Source organism: Malaya genurostris, chromosome 2 (genome assembly GCF_030247185.1).
Source record: "Malaya genurostris strain Urasoe2022 chromosome 2, Malgen_1.1, whole genome shotgun sequence".
Lineage (NCBI taxonomy): Eukaryota > Metazoa > Arthropoda > Insecta > Diptera > Culicidae > Malaya > Malaya genurostris.
In genome coordinates, this window is record NC_080571.1 from 4,090,520 (window position 1) to 4,112,588 (window position 22,069).

General features: G+C 40.7%; 4 protein-coding genes across 4 annotated transcripts; 3 read left to right on the forward strand and 1 right to left on the reverse strand.

The window, feature by feature from the left end:
• Positions 1–1,672: 1,672 nt before the first annotated feature.
• On the forward strand, positions 1,673–10,904 carry LOC131430520 (DNA topoisomerase 2-binding protein 1-A). Its single transcript, XM_058595572.1, has 6 exons — positions 1,673–2,043; positions 2,107–3,192; positions 3,258–4,287; positions 4,355–5,770; positions 9,924–10,267; positions 10,333–10,904. Exons 1-6 carry the CDS (start codon positions 1,939–1,941, stop codon positions 10,750–10,752), a joined length of 4,401 nt encoding a protein of 1,466 aa, XP_058451555.1. The 5' UTR covers positions 1,673–1,938; the 3' UTR covers positions 10,753–10,904.
• Positions 10,905–15,444: 4,540 nt separating this feature from the next.
• On the forward strand, positions 15,445–17,779 carry LOC131429761 (probable methylcrotonoyl-CoA carboxylase beta chain, mitochondrial). The gene is made up of 3 exons (XM_058594091.1): positions 15,445–15,681; positions 15,748–16,551; positions 16,613–17,779. Exons 1-3 carry the CDS (start codon positions 15,544–15,546, stop codon positions 17,417–17,419), a joined length of 1,749 nt encoding a protein of 582 aa, XP_058450074.1. The 5' UTR covers positions 15,445–15,543; the 3' UTR covers positions 17,420–17,779.
• Positions 17,780–17,789: 10 nt separating this feature from the next.
• On the reverse strand, positions 17,790–18,567 carry LOC131429762 (large ribosomal subunit protein bL20m). The gene is made up of 4 exons (XM_058594092.1): positions 18,379–18,567; positions 18,116–18,324; positions 17,968–18,056; positions 17,790–17,863 (listed from the first exon to the last, which is right to left on the reverse strand). The coding sequence occupies exons 1-4, from the start codon at positions 18,463–18,465 to the stop codon at positions 17,844–17,846; spliced, it is 405 nt and encodes a 134-aa protein (XP_058450075.1). The 5' UTR covers positions 18,466–18,567; the 3' UTR covers positions 17,790–17,843.
• Positions 18,568–19,310: 743 nt separating this feature from the next.
• LOC131429760 (tRNA (cytosine(34)-C(5))-methyltransferase) lies at positions 19,311–21,775 on the forward strand. Its single transcript, XM_058594090.1, has 5 exons — positions 19,311–19,524; positions 19,587–21,006; positions 21,067–21,411; positions 21,468–21,617; positions 21,674–21,775. The coding sequence occupies exons 1-5, from the start codon at positions 19,453–19,455 to the stop codon at positions 21,724–21,726; spliced, it is 2,040 nt and encodes a 679-aa protein (XP_058450073.1). The 5' UTR covers positions 19,311–19,452; the 3' UTR covers positions 21,727–21,775.
• Positions 21,776–22,069: the final 294 nt, after the last annotated feature.

Sequence of the window (22,069 nt, forward strand, 5' to 3'; positions counted from 1 at the left end):
TACTCACATGGTAGTCATGACTATATCACTTCTCAACTTTATGGTGACCGAAAGTTCAATTTCAGCTTACTTGTAATTTTCATTGGGACTTTTTCGTTCTTATTTTAATGATTGTCAAAATTATCACGCCAGAAATGTAATAAAGACAAATAGTCAATTAGTAGATTTTTTGTTCTAGTGCTTATTACAATACAGATGGTAAATAATCGGATATCATGGTCGTTACCATTACTTGAGTGCATAGTTGAAATGACCATGAGGAACAGGTTGCGGTTACTGTAATTTTTTACAGATTTTTCAGATAAATTTGTGACCAAGATTCTGTATATGCAGATTACAAATTTTTGGCAAAAAATACAGATTTGTGCAGATTTTTGATAGCGTGGACTAAAAATTGTATTATGATCTGCTTAAAATGTGTTAAATAATGGTATTGATTTTTTTTTCAAAGTGAAAGCATTATCCTGATCGTGTGTTAATTCTAAAAAGAGGATAAAACTCATATAAAAGAGTATGTTAAGGACAGTAAACACAGATGTTATATCTGCTAATAAATATTTGTTTGTGCTTACTTTTAGTTGCAACTAGTGTAGCGTAATTGCATATGCTTTCAAAAATTGCTTCTGATAAGATGGAAAGATGATGGCCTCGGCCATATCGTAAGATAGTAAAGAAAAAAGATTGCCAATTGCATTATACCTAATGAACCAAAGTGAAAATAATCAGACTAAGTTCTCACTTTCAAATTTGATTTTAAAAGTTTTTCGTCAAATCATTATTTCGAGAGGCTCAAACGCAAAAACAACTTCCAGCGTTTTCTCCACTACAACATCATAAAATTCAGACTAAGAAAATTTTTGGTTTCTTTAAATTTGGGTTCTAAAGACTTTTCATTCCGTTGTGCTTCGATTTCTTATCACTTCTATATACAGATTTTCAATACAGGTTTTTGAGCTCCCGATACAGATTTACAGATTTTTCTTCTGAAAATGCAGATTTAAATGTGGCAACCCTGATAACAATGAAAGATTGATTACGGTTAGGGCATATTCAGGAGTGTTCTAGTTCTAGATGCATAATTTATGTCAGTTTTAAAATTTAAATCTAGAAATTATAACAAAATAAACTGGTAGTCCCAGCAGCGTTTTATCTGTGTTTCAAATATAGAAAAAATTGAACGGCAATGTATACCAGTTTTAAATTTGACAGTAGAACTGGTCGAATAAATAAAACTAAAACGGATTGCTGGGGATACGTTTGTTTCAGTTTCATTTACATTATAGACCACCAATATGAAGCTTGCAGCTGCTGAATTTGCTCTTATTATGTTTTTTTCTGAGTGTATGGAAAATTTTGATCTGGCATCTCTGCTCATAAAAGAAACCGGTTAGCGGCCCTTACACGATCATTAAAAGTGTCATTACTAAAAAGTAATGGCACTTTTAATGATCGTGTAAGGTCTACGAGTTCAGTAATGACACGAGTAATGATGGAATTCCGGATTTTCCATCATTACCAACATTATTTCTTCTTCTTATTTTTTTTGTAGAAGTTCTGAATATATTTAGAACTATACGCGAAAAAATGACAAAGTATAGAATTAAATTGTTAATATTTCATTAACCTTAACGTTTCAATGGCAAATCAGATTTTTTTTCAGCTAAACGAAAATAAAAATATTGCTATTGCTATTGCTGGAGTAGTTACAAATACTCATCATTAATAATGAACGTGTAATGCTAAAAAGTAATGATGTACAGTAATGCAGCCATGACGAGCGTTTGAGCAGAAGTGTCATTACTTAGTAATGACACTTTTAATGATCGTGTAAGGGCCGCTAACTTGACGTTGTTCATTGGCGGAATGATATAGTGTTTGTTCGTTTAAAAATTTTTGAAATAAAACGTAAATTGTATTGTCAATTTCTGAAAATAGAAAATGAGTTCTTCGTTTGCCAAGCAACAGTTTGTGTATGTACACTTTATACTGAAAGATGAAAAAGAAATTAAGGATGCTAACGAGGATATGCAAATGGCGTACGCAGTAAGTAAATTTCAAAAAAGAATAGGCCGTTACCTATTACGGAATAAAAATATTTTCTTTCAGACTATCCGTGATCATATCAGAGAGACGCTCATTGATTGGATGATCGAATCCGAATGTCTCCGTCTCCAGTCGGATCTACTGACAAAAGATCACGTTTTCGTTTTCGAACAATTTTCCGGAGAAGCATTCGAGTACATCAGTGCGACAAATGCGGTTTTGGTAGGACCACGTTGTCTGATCAGCTGTTTTCAAGATAATGAAGCAATTCCGAAAGGAAAGCAGCCAATATTTACGACGGCTATGCGTAATCTAGTCGTTTGCATGTCCGGGCTGAAGCCGGAAGAAAAAAACCGACTGAGTCAGATGGTGTTCCGAATGGGCGGATACTATTGGGATGTTTTGAACAGTAGTTGCACTCACCTAGTATCCTCTACGGTGAAATCGATCAAATATGAAAAAGCTGCAGAAATTAAGATGAAAATTATGCACCCTGAATGGATAGCGGATGTTTGGGAAAAGAGCCAACGAGACATGGTTAAAGCGACCGATTCAATTTTCGACAAACATGCACTTCCGGTGTTCTACGCATTGACCATCACATCGACCGGTTTGAACACACAAAAGCGCAATCAAATTAAGCAGCTGATTGAAAAAAACGGTGGGAAATATATTGGTGCGTTCAAATCGGAGCTAACGGACATTTTGATTCTCGAGAAGGACAGCGTAGGATCGGCCAAATTTCAGGGCGCCGTACGCTGTAAGAAAGAATGTCTAACGCCAGCCTGGATTGTGGACAGCGTAGAGAAGGGATATGCTTTGCCCGTTTCGAAGTACGAAGTTCGAAGCCTCAAGTCATCGACACCGACCAAAGATGATGCGGGATTACTATCGAGTAGAGATTTCAATCCCGACTGTTCGCAGTTGTCGATGATCAGTCACCAAAACAGTAGAAATTTGACCATCAACGAAAGCGTAATGAGTATGGCTTCGATGGCACAGGCTACTTCGAAGCTGTCCAGACCGTCGTTGGCTGGATCGACGAATGCGGGACTAATAACGGGACAGAAGCAAAAGTATCGCGAATTGTTGGAGAAAATAAATTTGCAACAGGTCAAGAAAGCCGGTCCGTTTTTGGATGGATGTACGGTAAGTACTGATTTATGCAATCTGGAATAAATAGAATATTGTCGTATTTTAATTTATTATTCTAGATTTATTTGAGTGGTTTCACTGGAGACGAGAAAGAAAAACTCAACCGGGTTCTCAACAGTGGCGGTGCTACGCGTTATGACGAGATAAGCGAACACATAACTCATGTCATCGTAGGTGAACAGGTGTCGGCAGATTTTAGGGAAATGCACGAACGGCAGATCAACCCACATATTTTAACGCTGGATTGGTTGATTCGTTCTCTTGACTTAAGGGCACCCGCCCAGGAAGAGGACAAGTATATTTTTCATCCGAATTTGAAAGACGTTGTTGTAGGACAGACGCCAGAGTTGCCTTCTCCAGCCAGCAAGAAAAACTTGGAAAAGATGAGCGGTACTTTCAAAAGGCCATTAGCTCCTCCTAAGTTTCGATTGGATGAACCACCAGCAGCAGAACCAAATAAGCCCAGTCGGGTTGAAGACGATGTTCTTCAGCAATATATGCAAAAGAATACTTCCATTCAATTGCCACATACGGAGCGCAAGCAACAAACCTCGGCTGTATCAGTTGCACCACAGGCAAGCGTTTCAGAAAGTCAAAACTCAGAACTCGATTCACAATACTCAGAGTTCATGAGCGGCAAAACTTTCTTTGTGTACGGGTTCTCTGAGGAGGACGCTACACAAATAGTGACAGACTGTGAAAATTGTGGTGGAACTATCGTGGACGAAAGTTACACTGATGTGGTGGACTACATTGTGCTGCCGACGAACAGCATTGGCGAGATTGATTTTGCGATCAAGGGAAAGGAAACGGTCAACTGTATCTGGCTTGAGACGTCCTTAGACGACGGAATCTGTCATCCACTACAGTACTATTTTGAACCAATCTTCTATGGTGAACATGATCCCAAACCGTTGCAGGGTGAACTACTTGTTATAAGTTCGTATTCTGGTGCGGAGCGGAATTTTCTGATTGCACTAGGAGGGATTCTTGGTGCAGAGGTAGAAGATCGACTCGTGAGGAAAGCTTCTCCACTTGTAATTTGCAAAGAACCAACAGGAGCCAAATATGAGGCTGCCTTGAAATGGGGTAAGCCCTGCTGCTTAGAATAATGATAGACTAATAAAGTGTGTATGTGTCTGTGTCTATTTTTCAGATCTTACTGTGCTGACTGGCGAATGGTTACGCGAGTGTCTCAAATACAAACGGCGCGTGAACGAGGAATCTTATCTTGTGGGAAGCTCTATTTGCTCTTCCAAGAATATCACCGTGGTTCCCGAAACTAGTGGTCGTCTTTCTGACTTACCGGAGCTTCCGAAAAATGCTTGCCTGCCAACCACATCCACCGACGATGTAGACATCGATTCCGTCTTTATATCACCGGCACCAGCGGTAACAAGAACTGAATCCATATCATCTGCTCAGCAGCCTAAATCAACTGAACTACCCAATCAGAACATTCCGGACAGCTATAAACATATTACGGTGCAGAAATCAAAAAACACTAACGAAGTGGAGTACGGATTTAAAAGATTGTCTACGTCCGAGTTGTGGAAAATCACAAACGAAGAACGCCAGGTATACTCGCAAGAACTGGATCTCTACGATGATCTACTCCAGTCACAGCGTGACCAGAGAAAACCTTTCGATCCGGGCCATCCAGTAGAATCACCACTGGTGCTGAAGCATCGTCGTCTTTCTACTCTGGCTAGCACGAACTCTCCGGCTACGCCGATCGCAACCGCTAGCCCATCGGAATATGAACAACTCAGCGTAACGCAGCGGGTGATGGAATTTGATACACCTATTCGTGATACGTTGTATAAGGTGCTGAAGGAGGCCGAGGAAAAAGAGAAAAACATTACGCCCCGTACGCGACGAAAGAATGAACTGCTGGCAACTCCTAGCACGGGTCAGGATGGTCACTTGAAAACGCCAACCCTGCCTGAGTGTATGACGAAACCCGTAACCCCTTACGGGTTTCGGCCCGATGCTAGTCCGGAAAATCATCTCTACCACAAGCGCAAACTGCAGTACTGGGATCAGTTCTATCGGCCACGTGAGCAGAAAGAACGTCGCAAGAGCACTCCGTTGAGCGAAATCAAACGGCGCTTCTGGCGGGAAAATTTGGGCGACGAGTACGTTAACTATATAGAGTCCAAATTCGCAGAAACACAGTTTCAACCGTTTCAACAGCAGAACGACGATGAACGGAATAAGGATTCTGAACCATCGAACGATTGTCAGCCTAGTACCTCCAAGTCGACTGCTTGGCGAGGCAAGCAAGTGTTGAAGGACATCGTGGGAGACGATGAGAACGAAAACAATCGGTCACACGGGAGTAATGTAAGTGAGAAGAGATCACGCGAGGAAGACGATGACGACGATGACGATGGCGGTGAAACAGGAAACCCTGAACCGGCGGCAAAACTGATGAAAATCGCCGAATCGGACAATCTTAAACGTTTGAGTGACCTGATAAGTACGAACAGAAATGCGGCTAAAAAAACCAAGAAACTACACGAAGAACTCAAGGAGCCTCAATATTCGGAAATCCCGCGGTTTGATTCTGGTAAGTGTGTGATTTTAAAGTACGTATATATAAAATATTCCATAGGATGTGGGACAATTATGCGTAGTACGGCAGTATAACAGTTCGATGTTTGATCAATTGTCTGATTCTAATCATGCTAATTATTTGTAATCGGGTAGTTGTTAATACAGGGTGTCTCGAAAAATTTCGATTTTAAAAATGCAATTATAAAAAATACGGTTTAATAGTAGTAGTTGCGTCAATGGACAGGGACAGTTACACATCAGATGATAAGAAGTACCGTAATCACATTTACACAAATTACACGAATTATATTCAGCACGTTGAATAGTAGCCATGTGATAGTTGAGTTTGCAATGTCCATTCAGAGCCCTGACACGAACACTGCAGTGGTGCTTGGAAAAATGCAATAGATATTTTGAAATTTTCATATTTTTCAAGCAGCGCTAGTATCTGGCATGTTTGGATGCAGCCTAAAAACGAATTTTGTTTTTTATCCAACAATTTGACAGTTCAAAGTCTGGTTTAAAGTTTTGCCCGGATTTACAAATAATCCAACATGACAACATCGTTGTTCAACAAACCGCAGGGTTCAAAAACTTTTGGAGGCGGGGTCCCTTAAATAACTTAAAATTAATCGAAACCGCATCTGGTAAATGCGTCAAGCAGGCGCGGAACAGACAGAACACGGTTTTCCGGAAGAAGAAGCGCCACCAGGAAGACCAAGATCGCGAAGCGATGGAACAGCTGTATCGCGCAAATGACACACGGAAGTTCTATGAGAAGGTGAACAATGAGAAGGCTTCACGCCACAAGCCGAAATGTGCAGAGATACCAGTGGTAACCTTCTCACGAACGAACGTGAGGTGATCGACAGGTGGAAGCAGTACTATGACGAGCATCTGAATGGCGAAGCACAAGATACAGAGAACGGTACAGGAATCAATCTGGGTGCACGCTCAGCCGACGACAGATTCCCAGCCCCTGATCTGTCGGAAATAAGTGAGGAGATCGGCAAGCTGAAGAACAACAAAGCCGCGGGCAATGACCAGTTGCCAGGCGAGCTGCTCAAACATGGAGGAGAGGCAGGAGATCCTACCGCAGGAATGGATGGATGGAGTGGTATGTCCCGTATGGGCGATAAGCTAGACTGTTGCAATTACCGCGCAATCACATTGCTGAACGCCGCCTACATGGTACTCTCCCAAATCCGGGCCGTACCAAGCGGGATTTACTGGAGCCCGCGCCACTACGGCTCACATATTCGCGATAAGACAAGTACTCCAGAAATGTCGTGAATACAACGTACCCACGCATCACCTATTCATTGACTTCAAAGCGGCATACGACACAATCGATCGAGAACAGCTATGGCAGATCATGCACGAATACGGTTTCCCGGATAAACTAACGCGATTGGTCAAAGCAACGATGGATAGAGTGATGTGCTACGTCCGAGTATCTGGGACGCTCTCGAGTCCCTTCGAATCTCGGAGAGGGCTACGGCAAGGTGATGGACTCTCTTGTATCTTGTTCAATATTGCCTTGGAAGGTGTGATTCGAAGAGCGAGGATCGACACGAGTGGCACGATCTTCCGAAAGTCCGTACAACTTTTTGGCTTCGCTGACGATATTGATATTGTGACACGTAACCTTGAGAAGATGACGGAAACCTACATCGGACTGAAAGCTGAAGCTAGGCGTATTGGACTGGCCATAAATGCGTCGAAAACAAAATACATGAGAGGAAGAGGCTCTAGAGAAGAAACACTACGCCTCCCACCACGAATATTGATAGGCGGTGACGATATCGAGGTGGTTGACGAGTTCGTGTATTTGGGCTCACTGGTGACCGCCGATAATGACACCAACAGATAAATTCATAGACGTATTTTGACAGGGAATCGTGCGTACTTTGGACTCAGAAAAACCCTCCGATCGAGAAAAGTACGCCACCGCACGAAATTGACCATCTACAAAACGCTCATTAGACCGGTTGTTCTCTGTGGCCACGAGACCTGGACTATGTTGGCAGAGGACCAACGCGCCCTCAGTGTTTTCGAAAGAAAGGTACTGAGGACCATCTATGGCAGAGTGCAGATGGAAGACGGAACGTAGAGACGGCGTATGAATAACGAATTGCAACAGCTGCTAGGAGAACCACAGCTAAAATCGGACGTCTACGATGGGCTGGGCATGCCATAAGGATGTCGGACGACAGCCCAGTGAAAATGGTTCTTGAATATAATCCGACTGGTACAAGGAGAAGAGGAGCGCAGCGAGCAAGGTGGATCGATCAAGTGGAGGGTGGCGACGAGCAGCCATGGACCGAGTTATGTGGAGACGTATGCTTGATATAGCAAAGGACACCCCAGGCCTATAGCTGTTAGGTAAGGTACAAGAAAACCGTTAAGCGCTCACTAATAGTACTGTTGTTGTACCGTTGAATTCCACTTGAATTCCAATAATAAAAAAAAAAAAAAAAAATAACAGTGGAATTCAACGGTACAACAACAGTACTATTAGTGACAACATTCTACTAACAGCTCAAACAGAAATTTAGCGTTAAGCGCTGCCATGCCAACTACTTGAACAACGTACAACGAAAACTGAAATCAAATCCAAGGTATTTCTGCAAACATGTGAATGAGCAGAGGAAAGAATTCGGGTTACCCTCGTCAATGAACTTTGGAGATCGCACTGGTTTGTACACACAGGAAATCTGCCAGATATTTTCGGAAAAGTTTTCTAGGGTTTTTTCAAATGAAATCTTGACTCAGCAGCAAATTGCTACACCAGAGCTTAATGTTTCCCTGTCTAATAACTCATTGAACTGCATCAATATTGACGAAGACTCAATACGGGCGGCAATTGTAGGAATGAAAGCCTCAAATTCTCCGGGCCCTGACGGAATACCGACAGTTATTCTTGAAAAGTGCTCACGTGGAGTAATCGCTCCCCTCTGCAAATTATTTCGAATGTCTCTCACTACACAAGTTTTGACCAATGCATGGAAAGCTTTCTTTATGTTCCTTGTCCACAAGAAAGGCGATATAGAAAAAATATAAACAACTACCGCGGTATCACTTCCCTCAGCGCTATACCAAAGCTGTTCGAAAAGGTTATACTGACACCAATTTTCAATCACTGCAAGCAATATATCGTCGATACTCAACACGGTTTCATGCCTAACCGCTCAACAACCACAAACTTACTATTGTTTTTGTCTTATGTGATTGATGCAATGTCTAACGGTTTACAAACGGACGTTATCTATACAGATCTTTCGTCTGCTTTCGATATAATCTACCACGACATCACGGTTGCTAAATTGAACAGACTTGGATTCAGTTCGAACATTCTTCGTTGGTTGCAGTCGTATCTTAGGAATCGTCGTTTAGCAGTTAAAATTGACGATCATACTTCCGGAGAGTTCCTCGCATCATCCGGAATACCACAAGGAAGTCATCTCGGACCGTTCATATTTTTACTGTACTTCAATGATGTCAATTTTGCCTTGGAAGGTCTTCGCTTATCGTTTGCTGATGATGTCAAGATCTATCACATCATCCGCAACTTAGAAGACGCAGCCTTCTCCAGCGGCAATTGTTAATCTTCGCAGATTGGTGTAAAGTTAACCGTATGATTGTAAATCCAGACCATTGCATTCACGAGGAGAAAAATGCCATTGCATGTCGAATACTTTCTGGATGGATCCTTGATTGGAAGATCGACTAGCGTTGAGAATCTTGGCGTCCATCTCGATGAACAACTTACATTCAAGCATCACATCAGCTACATTGTAGCTAAAGCTTCCCGTAGCTTAGGATTCTTAATGAGAATAACTAAGCACTTTACAGACATACACTGTCTAAAATCGCTTTACTGCTCGCTTGTTCGTTCAACTCTCGAATATTGCTCGGCAGTTTGGAACCCATGCTACCTGAACGGTGCCCATAGAATTGAGGGAATACAGCGCAGATTTGTTCGCTTCGCTCTTCGCCGATTGCGGTGGACCGATCCTCATCAACTGCCTAGTTAAGAAACTCGCGATGGTGGAGAATGTTGATAATCTGAGCTATCAATTTAATTGTTAATTCCCATAAAACTATCAATGAACAACATAAATTTATTAAAATTCAAATCTTACAATTAATATCAATACTTGCAGAGATGGTATCCGAAGATGCGGTCGGTGTTGGTTGGCGTGAGCCAAAAGACTTCGGTGATCGTTTCAACAACGACGATTGCAAGGATCGTATGACCTATGCGGGCACACCCGTGGTCCTTATATCTGGTGTGAATGACCAGCAGCGACCGGATTTGATGGAAAAAGTCCAACAGTTGGGTGGCGAATTATCGACCAGGCCAACCGAATACGATCCTTCCTGTACACACATCGTCTGTGGGAAACCAAATCGAGGAGAAAAGATTTTGTCCGGAATCGCTGCTGGCAAGTGGTTGCTGTGTACAAAATATCTGCACGATAGCTGCAAGGCCGGCTATTTTCTCAATGTAACAACTAGCAAACAAAATGAATGAAATGGTCAGAAAAAATAAATGTTTATTCCATTTTACAGGAAGAACCGTACGAATGGGGAAATCCACAGGCAATCGATTTGCCTCCATTGGAGCCACAAGAGAAGCTGGTTGCCAAAGCGGCATATAACTGGCGACTGAAGATTTCACGCGAAGCAGGTAAACACGACGGTGTGTTCACCGGATTTCGTGTGCTACTGCTTGCTCCGAAAAAGGAACAGTTTATTCGACTGCTGCAGTCGGGGGGCGGTTTTGTGATTAACGTTGATCCACCGTTCGTCAACTCGGAGGAAGCGATGTCCGCCACCCATTGCTTCGTGGACAAGAAAGTTAAAATCAACCCACGCGATCACAAGGCCTTGGCTGAAGCTGGTATCATTGTCATGTCTATTATGTATCTCAATGCATATCTAACCTCGGAAACGCTTCCCGATCCGGCTAAGTATCGGATGGAAATTTGAATTGTTGCGATTGTCTGTATTTACTTTTTTTGTTAATTATAATTATAAATTAAATTTTTGTTAATTATAAATACTATATTAAATGCCTTACTGTTAAATTTCGTCGTACCAATTGTAAATTTTTTTCTTAAAAATAAACGATCACAAGAATATTGCACAAACGATTATAATTTAAAACTTTTTCTTTTATGCGAACAATGCGAATCGCCCAAGTCTCTGGTATGTCGGAAAGTAGTGATAAAGGTCTTTTACCATTTACTATCCGAACCGGCAAAAGAAAGACCTTTATCACTACTTTCCGACATACCAGAGACTCGGACGATTCGCATTGTTCAGATGCCTAAGAAGCCTGACTCCTCTGGTAGAAGGTAAAAGTTAAGTTACTAGAAGATTTCTGCTTGCGCTGTCACGTCTCACCTTTCCGTTCTATATATTCACATCCTTGCTCTCCCTTGAGTACCATCATTCTATAATTTTCATTTTCTGTTTCTACAAAAATGGTCTCTGGTTAGGTGAATATCGCATGAAAGAAAAAAGAAATATTGACTACTATACTTATGCCGTTTTTCATTGAAAAACACTGGTGGCGTGGATTGCTCTGGGTTTGCACTTTCGAGCAGAAATGCAACATTCTGACGGTGTTTCATTGCGATTTCTGCTCGAAAGTGCAAAACCAGAGCAATCCACGCCCCCAGTGTTTTTCAATGAAAAACGCCATTAGTCGTTAAAAAAAGAAAAAATAATTGAAAACAATAGATTGATTGAATTGAATGGCACATTTATCTAACCGCGTCCACCAATAGCACAAAAAGTCAATAACTAACCTAGTTAATTTTACTGCTTTGTAACAGTTGTAATGAAATTTGCTGTAAGACGATATACTCTCATTTGTTCAATTTCCTATTAACATTTTCGAACAGTACCTGACATGAAAAACCGATGCTGTAACTCCCTTTCATGTCCAAAATGTAGGAAAATTATAAGGATCAGCCTCATTAGCTTGTTCGAGCCATGGATGTGGAACAAGGCGCGCAAAATTTTGAATGATAGATATTTTATATTAATTCGATCGGTTGTCATAATAGAGCAACGGTACCCCCATCCTACTCAGTTACAGTAGTCATCACATATGCGAAAACTGTTAGACGTGATCAACAAATTACGTCACGCCAAATTTCCAAAAAAAATTGTAGCTTTTTTGTCTTTTTCGCCTATACATTCTTATGTGACATTTGGTCTGAACACAAGGCTTTCACCTAATCCGTTCGTTACATACAACCATTAACTGGTTACATTAAATACTCTCATCAACGTAACCAATGTATCGACTTAACCAACGAAGTGTAACATACGTCGCTCTTTTGTAAGTTATAGGGGTTGCATGCGTTACTTTTTTGTAAGTTGTAGGCATTACGAAGTTTTACGTTATTGTGAATCATAGGCGTTACATGCGTTACATTTTGGTAAGTTGTAGTGTTAAATGTGTTACATTTTTGTGAATCATAGGTGTTATGAAGCGTTACAAGCGTTACTTTTCAGTAAGTAAAAGGTGTTATGAAGCGTTACATGCGTAACTTTTTTGTGAAACATAGGCGAGTTTAAGAAGTTACTATGAGTTTTAGAAGTTACGAAGCGTTACAAGCGTTACTCGTTTGTAAGTTACAAGCGTTACGATGTGTTACTTTTTAGTAAGCTTTAGGCGTTACGAAGCGTTACTTTTTGTAAATTACAGGCGTTACGTTACATGCGGTAGGTTTTTTAGAGTTGGAGGAGTTACGTGCGATACTCTAGTGCCCTTCCGAAATTGCCCCCTTCCGAAATCAGAAACAGAAACGTAAAAAATGTTTGAGAAATATTATGTGGTTGTTGATCCTGTAAGTTCTCCGTGAGATAGAGGTTTTAAGAGATACGTGATGATCAAAACTCCACTGTCGATAAAGCACGTAGCGCAGGTATCAAAACCACATAAAATGGAGGAACGGGATAAAGTAAATGACAATAACAATAAAACATACCATTGCGCAGTGGTTCAAAAGCGCAATTTCACGCTCTTAATTGATAACTGATAGGAACGTGGTTTTTGATATGTAAGCAGTCCCATCTGCACCTTCCTGCGCCTTTTGATGATAGACAAGTTGAAATTTTGTAAAAAAAAACATGAAAAATGGTTCTATTTCATTAAATTGAAATGATAGCAGCATAGTATGTTTGAGAAAGTTGTGTAGTTTTTAATGACGAAAAACTTTGTTTAACATGAAAAACTCATATAAATTAAAAATATATGTGTTTTCTTACAAAAACTGGTTTTAGAACACCCTTTTCAGAAAATACATTATATCATGAATTACACTCAAGTTACGGAAATAGTCGCTTCAGCAAATTTGTTTGAAATAACTTTCTGAACAACTTTTTCGAAGTAACTTAGCCCCTATGTTGGCTCTGAACTAAAATAATATTTTTATCTCACTTTTAAGCGAATTAATCACATAAATAAAATTTGCCAAAAGATGGCGTCTATCATTCTGACCAACTTTGCTGAAGATACTGTTCCTTAAAAACCACGTTCCTATGAGTTATCAATTAAGAGCGTGAAATTGCGCTTTTGAACCACTGTGCATTATACTGGACGACCGGAAAGAGGAAGTGCGCAAGCTTGCCTAAGTTAAGCAAGATTCTGCAGATGAAAATGAAATTCTGCCGCTGGATCCCGCGCATATTTGTTTAGGGTTATAAAGACAATCGCAAGCGCACTTCGAGTACATGTTTGGCTGAATCCATTATTATGCGCCATAGAACAGAGTTATTACCCGAAAATAGATTGAAGTCAGCACGAGCGTCATGAGGGCCTCGTAGGGCGTTTGGATGGGACGGAAAGATCACAATGTCGGTTTTCTGGGATCGGCATAGTATACTTTTGGAGGACTATCTAAAATCTGAAAAACGCAATTATTACCGTGCATTAATGAAACTATTGAAGACCGAAATCGTTGTCAAGTGGCCTTATTTGAAGCACATCAGCATCGCTCAACGGTTTAGGTTGCAATTACTTGGGCATCGCCCTCGTTCACCTGATTTGGCTTCCTCGTACTATTATCTGTGCTCAAACATTAATTTTACTCTGAGAAATTTATGTGAGTTTCGTTTTGGAATTTCAGACCACTACTAATATGACCATATAAATTTAGAAGATGTTTTACGGCAACGTAAAGAAAAGTAAAAACGGTTATATGCCCTAAACACAAACTTAGGTTCGCCACCAAATGACAATGAGTTCTTTATACCAAGGAAATTAATAATTTCAGATACCAAAACATTTATAAATGAATTAATCTCACAAATTTGTTTATTCCTCCCTTCAAACCAGCAGTTAAAATTTACTTTGGATGAGGTTTTTCGGAAACCCGTCATGCATCAAGAATGTATCACAACGAAAGGGACAACGATTATGTTTTGAATGTGTCGAACATTTAACTTGTATTCCATAGTCATTGTCGTTCCTGGCTCATAATGAAAATATATTCAAAATGTCTTTTTACAGTTGGTACAGGGTTGCACAATGGAACCTGACACAGAGACACCTGAGGGAAAAACCGAACACGGCATCGGAAAGTAGCAAAATTTTCGTTTTTATATCGAGACGAATCCATTATTGGAGAAGTCTTTCCATAAGTTTAAGATGTTCTTCGAACTCACGAATAGTTGTAACGTACGACTGATTCTTCAAAAACGAGCTATGAATAAAAACGCGATGAGCGACAGCTCCATGATGGAAAACTATAGTATACTAGACGACAATAAACTTTCATTCTTCTACTTTCCGATGTCGTTGTTGAGATTTCCCTCTCTTGTTTGGTTCTAGTGTAACCGGAGAACACAATGTGTTAGACCCCTTTGCGCAACCCTGTTCATGAAATATATAAAAAGTTCTGAATTAAATTACATAACAGAATTAACTATACTAAAAAATCTTTACCATAAAACGTAACCTACGGAATTCATTCGAATATTTCCCAAGCAACCAGAAGTTCCACAATAACTTAAAAAGTCCACTTTCTTGCTGCTTAAAAGTACACACGGAACTTTTGAGAACTTGAGAGTACAGATCAAGTTCCGCGTGAACTTTCTAGCTGCTTAAGAAAACACGTGGCAATTTTTGACAGTTCGAAGTACAGAACAAGTTCCGCGTGAACTTTCTCGATGCTTAAGAGTGCATGTGGTACTTTTAGCAACTTGAAAGTACAGAACAAGTTCCGCGTGAACTTTTTCGCTGCATAGAAGCTGAACAATGTATTCTAGAAGCAGCATAGAAGTTCGTTCCGCTGCGTCGCGCGAACTTTCAAGTGTGGATAATTACTTCAAAAATGGGCTGCTAAGAATGCTATTGATTAACTTTGAGAGCTGCTTAAGCCAAATCAGTCCCTTTTATCCGGACTTTTGGTTAGTTTTGTTATGTCTTTCTTATGAATTTTGGATGTGAAACATTGAAGAATTTCCCCTCTATATCACAATACAAACTTGTGGAATTTGTTTATTATCCTTATGTCTGAAAGTCGTAATTCCAAATACAAATTATTTGTATTTGGTAATTCGTTCTTCTGACTTTCGATAATCATTTTGTACGAGTTTATGAATTTTTTGAAATTGAAAGAAGTATTAGGATGGCAACCCTGAATAGTGATAACACGAGGAACGCAAGTGAATAACAACAACACGCCTATGCTTAAGTCGACCAGTTTTCCAACATTTCTGAAGTCTTCTGTTTATGTAATCAACCGGAGCTAAGCATTAAAAATGATTTCTAAATCTCGCTTCGTCTGGACCAGCTTGAATCCTTTCCGACAACTTTTGCAAGAACAATGTAGGACGGTGCACATTTCCGAGGCAAACGTGTTGAACTCGGAAATCAATCGACAATCGGCAGAATATAAGGTTGGTCGTAATAAAATTAACGTTCTTTTTCGGTAATTCAATTGGTAATGCTTCGTACGTATGCAGGAAAACAACTCCCAGATGAGTGAGTTAGTCGGGCAACTGAAATCTATTACCGAAAACGTTCTGACTGGTGGAGGGCCTGATGCGATTCAACGACACACCAGTAAGGGTAAATTACTGGTACGGGATCGTATCAATAGGTTGATCGATCCGGGTTCCCCTTTTCTGGAGTTAAGCACCCTGGCTGCATATGACATGTACGGAAAAGATACAGTTAATTCTGCTGGAATCGTAACTGGAATCGCTCGTGTACAAGGTGTAGATTGCGTCATTGTGGCTAACGATGCCACTGTGAAAGGAGGTTCGTATTATCCGATCACAGTGAAGAAACATCTGCGTGCACAGGAGATTGCCCAGGAGAACAATCTACCCTGTATTTATCTGGTTGATTCAGGGGGCGCGAACCTTCCGCGACAAGCGGAAGTATTTCCGGACAAGAATCACTTCGGGAGAATTTTCTACAACCAAGCGAATATGTCAGCCCGAGGCATTCCACAAATTGCCGTGGTGATGGGATCATGCACAGCTGGTGGTGCTTACGTTCCCGCTATGGCCGATGAAAGTATTATCGTGAAAAAACAAGGTACAATTTTTCTAGCCGGCCCTCCCCTGGTAAAAGCAGCTACCGGGGAAGTTGTATCGGCCGAAGACTTGGGCGGTGCCGATCTGCACTGCCGAACATCGGGTGTCACTGATCATTATGCCGTAGATGACGAACATGCTCTTTACTTAGCAAGACAGATCGTGGCAAATTTAAACCGACCGAGTGGGTATGATGAAAATGCAGCATTTTCTTCGAACGCGATGGTAAGATTGGAAACGATTGTCTATGAAATAAACCGTTTTAAAAGTTTTTAATTTCTGGTAGATGAACCATGACGGACTCAGTTTCCTATCAGAACCCGAACCACCTCGGTATGATGTGGAGGAACTGTACGGTATTGTAGGGGCCAACTTAACGAAATCGTTTGATGTGCGAGAGGTGATAGCTCGTATTTTCGATGGCAGTCGATTCACAGAATTTAAGAAATTTTACGGCGAAACAATTGTTTGTGGTTATGCAAGACTGTACGGTCAACTAGTTGGAGTAATCGGCAATAATGGTGTTCTGTTTTCGGAAAGTGCGCTTAAAGGATCTCACTTTATTCAACTATGCGCGCAAAAAAAGATTCCTTTGATATTCCTGCAGAACATTACGGGATTCATGGTGGGTCGTGACGCCGAGGCTGGAGGAATTGCCAAGAATGGGGCGAAAATGGTCACTGCGGTTGCATGTGCCAATGTCCCAAAACTTACGTTAATCATCGGTGGATCGTACGGCGCGGGTAACTACGGAATGTGCGGTCGTGCATATTCGCCCCGGTTTTTGTATATGTGGCCGAACAGCCGTATTTCAGTGATGGGTGGTTCACAAGCAGCTGGCGTGTTGGCACAAATCACTGAGGAACAATACAAGCGTTCCGGGAAGGAATGGACGGAAGCCACCGGTGATAAGATAAAGACTCCCATTATAAAGCAATTCGAAGCTGAAGGATCACCTTATTATAGCACCGCTCGGCTGTGGGATGACGGCATTATCGATCCAGTTGATACCAGAAAAGTTCTGGGACTTAGCTTGCAAGCCGCACTCAATATGCCAATCCAAGAGAGTAAGTTTGGAATTTTCCGCATGTAACGTCAGAAAATTCCGGACTAGAATGTTCGTCTTCCAAACGGCAACTAAAGTGCATTTACATAATTTAGAAGATTTACAGGTTTTTTTATCAGGGTGTTGTCTCATAGAGCGATCATGTGATTGTATATCAGAATATGCATTTAGTGCTTGGCACATTTTTTTTGTAGAATAACTAATGATTTTTACTTGACCTCAGAATAACTCTACATGGTTGTAAACATATTTTTCCTGGTTTCTAGAATAGCAACTTCGTATAAAATATATGCGAAAAAAAGCTAATCAAAAAAATGTTTATAGCATCTACTCTAGGGAATATCGATGGAATAAAAAATAATGCTGTCATCAATAATAAAATTGATAATCGCTCAAATATTATAAGCATTGAACTATTTTCTTTTGATATAAACTACGTATGCATTTTAATTTATTGTTTTGGTGAGGTATCTGAAAAAAAAAGTTTTGGTTAGTACACCTATACGTAAACAATTGTTCGTCTGTGAATGTTTTAATAAAACACATCTGTTAGAAATACAACGCAGCCCGCTTACCATCATCTTCCGGAGCGGCTGTTTGACTAATACGCGCCAGTGCTTCAAAAGTTCTCGGTTCCCATATGGCCAGATCAGCCAGAACTTTTCTATGAATAAAAACATCGTTCAAAACTCTATTCGAAAAATCGTATCTTGGGCAGTTTACCTATTCAGTAAAATCTCGTTTTGGTACAGACCGCTCTGGAATGCATCGTACTGCATGCCATGCTGCTCGCAGCCGGCATTTATACGCTGTGTCCAAAGTTCTCGCATGTCTTGCTTTTTCAAAGCTCGACCTTTGGTCGCGTACGCGAGGGCTCGGTGTACGCTCCGAATAGTTATTGAGTAGCAGTTTCGTGGACGGCCCATGTAGTGCTTGAATTGTAAGCCGGTTTAGTTTGTTGTATCTGCTGAATTTATTAGACTTACAGCTGCTAGTTTGAAAATTTTCCTCTTTCGCCAGAACTCATCTGGTCCCCGAGACCGGACTAGGTTTACTACTGTCGTGAATACCATTTAAAGAATTGTTAATGTTAAACAGAGGAAAGTATAATTTTGAATCATAAATGCGACGATCAACAAAAAGCACTTATGTCATCTATTCGCCCCACGTGGCAATTTATGAGAAGAGAACGAGATGGCGAGACGGATCAACTATGGTTTTAGCCGTGTCAAAAGACAATTCAAAAATAATTCTGCAGCGAATTTCCAAAGCGACGAAGTAACATATTGAGGTTTTCAGCGGGGCAGAGAATTCGACGGAATAGTCGCCGAATAGTGAAGTAATGAGCATCAGAATTACAGGTGCCAGGTTAAAGATTTGCTGATTTCTTTTGTAAGCAGACCCACAAAGAACACCTAAGAAATAGATTTTTATTTTTTTTAAATGGCAATTCAACTCTACAATAATAAGTTACTTACAGTTGATTGTTTTTAGGAAATGTATACAACGAAATATCGTCACTGCGGTTACAGCTGCTCTCGCGATTTCCACTAGTATAAAATTCACATTTATTTCCCATGCCTTTTGATTACCATGTCACAGAAAACAGCAAAATCTAATAACATTAAATTCAATAGCAGAACAATCATGACGAATTGACATGTGATAATAAGCTACACAAAAACAAATTGGCGTGATTGAATTCTTACACCTGGAACACATATTGGCGATCGCGGCGACATCTGCAAGTGTTCGCCACACTGAAGGGCAAATTTTACACACAGCCCATATGTGAGCCTGTATATCTGTTTTCTGTGCCATATGTGAGCCTGTATATCTGTTTTCTGTGAATTAACTGAGATCGTGCTTACCATATCGCCATCTATGTGTCATTTTTTCGTTAGACAGCCAATTTTTGTTATCATCATTCATCGTGACTTAAAATGCAGCATTTGCTGTTTCACTTATTGAATGTTTATATTACACTTATTGAAAATAGTAACATAACAGCGTGGAAAAGTGAATTTGGATCAATCGTTTTGAAAATCTAACTTGGAACTATGGGGAAGAAGCGTAATTATTCCAACAAACAAAATCCCTTTGCTAGAAAAAAGCGTGAACTAAAAGATAAAGTAACTTCTATATTCTGCTGAATCAGGTTATGTGCTAACGGATTTCTCTTGTCATTTTCAAGGAACAATCGGAACCGGCACGGAGAGACAAGCCGTATGAAGGCATAATACGTGAAAATCCATGTTTTGAAATTTATTACAAACATCAGAAAATATGCAAATCAGATGAATGGGACGAGTTCATGAACAAACTACGATCTAATTTACCTACAACATTTCGTATTACTGGTTCGAAAAGTCAAGCGCACGCTTTGTTAAAGATTATTAAGGACCAATTCTTTACTGAGTACTATCGGGCTGCCGCTGAGTTGAAAGATAGTGGCGAGCAAATACAGGAGCCACTTTGTTTGTCATGGTACCCAAACGAGTTAGCATGGCAGCTAGAACTCTCGAGAAAGGATATTCGTCGTTCGGAACCCCTATACAAATTGCACAATTTTTTAATAGCAGAGACCAGTTCCGGTAACATCAGCCGACAAGAGGCTGTATCGATGATTCCTCCTCTTGTACTGGGTGTGCAACCACATCATAAAGTACTTGATATGTGCGCTGCACCTGGCTCAAAAACTGCCCAACTAATCGAAGCGCTACATGCCGATGGTGAAAATTTACCTAAGGGCTTTGTTCTTGCGAACGACATCGACAATAATCGTTGCTATATGCTGGTCCATCAGGCGAAGCGTTTAAGTTCTCCGTGCTGTTTGGTGACGAATGCCGACAGTTCTCTGTTTCCCGAGTTGAAACTGAAAAACGAGGCAGGTGAGATGGAAATGGTTCGGTATGATAGGATACTATGTGATGTTCCCTGTTCCGGCGATGGTACTCTGCGTAAGAATGCAGATATTTGGACAAAGTGGAATTTAGGACAAGCCAACAACCTACATGGATTGCAATACCGTATTGTGAAACGTGGCGCTGAGTTATTGGAGATAGGTGGAAAGTTGGTCTACTCCACTTGCTCTTTAAATCCAATCGAAAATGAAGCAGTTTTGCATCGTCTCTTACTGGAAGCGGGAGACTCTTTGGAAATCCTCGAAGTGAGTCATTTGCTGCCATCACTGAAGCATAATCCGGGTTTAACGTACTGGGAACCAGCGACTACCAAGGATATGCGCTTTTTCAAATCATATGAAGAAGTGCCGGAAATGTACCGCTCAACGATACGCCCGTACATGTTTCCTCCTGCTTCAGGGGAGGCGGAAAAGTTCAACCTGACACGCTGCATACGTGTTTTGCCTCACCATCAGAACACCGGTGGATTTTTCATTGCACTGCTTGAAAAAAAGAAGAAGCTTGCTTGGGAAGTTCATCAACAAATTAAACCAGAAACAACGGTTGACACGTCTAGTGTGGAACCGATAGTGCCACCGCCAACGAAGAAGCAAAAATATCATAGAGGCTTTAAAGAGGACCCTTTTGTGTTTTTCGATGGCACCGAAGATATTTACGAATCGATAAAAAAGTTTTTCCAGCTATCAGAAGGTGTGGAACGACTCGTTGAACTAAAAATGAAAACTTATTAATCCTTTTTTTTAATGTTAGAATTTAACCCACTTAATCTGCTAACGCGTTGCCGTGAAGGTAAGAAGAAAAATATCTACTTCTGTGCAGATATTCTTCGTAACATTATCACCAACAATGAGGAACAGATCAAGTTCATCAATCTTGGAATAAAGACCTTCGCTAGATGCGACAATCGCAACCGATTGTGCGACTTTCGTTTAGCACAGGAAGGACTTGAAAGAATAATTAGCTTCATTGGTAAGGACCGGCGATTGACCATCGGAAAGGACGATTTAATCAAGCTGCTGTCGAATAGTGACCCTACAAAGCCGCCGGTACTGGAAGGTTTGAGTACCCTCATTCAGGAAGAAGCAGAAAAACTAGGTAAGATGTTGAGCCTGTACCGCTATGTATCGATTTTGAATATCGGCTTGTTTTAGAACCAGGTAGCTGTGTGTTGCAATACAGAGAGGATGGTTTGGAGATGAACCTTGTTGGTTGGCGTGGTGCTAAAAGTTTGCGGGCGTATGTTGATCAATACGACACGGTTCATATGCTTCGGTTGTTGGGGGCCGATGTGTCCAAGTATGGTAAGTGTTAATGCATTGATAAATAGACGAAGCGAATAATTGGGACCCATTTTCAGAGAAAAATAAGTTTGAAGAAAGAAAGGAATCCGGTATGGATACAAAGGAATAGAAATTCAGTTCACATTTGCGCAATCAATAAATATTTCAATTATCAAAAATTAACAATTGGATTTACTCTATTAATATCGTTAGTGTTTAACAGTTTGGTCGTCGAATGGTGTGTCGACACTTACAAGTCCCTATCGTATGCACCCACGTACGTCTTATGATTACCCGCGTCGAATGGGTGCTACCGCGTTTCGCGCAAGTAGCAGAATGAGAGGGTGTCAGTTATGTAGGGTAGCATATTACAAAGTAAAACCCTTGATGGCCCTCTGGCGAGACAGGGATTTGAGTCAGGTCTAACGAGCTGCCCGAAAACACTCATCACGTTTGCTTATGATCGTTTCACG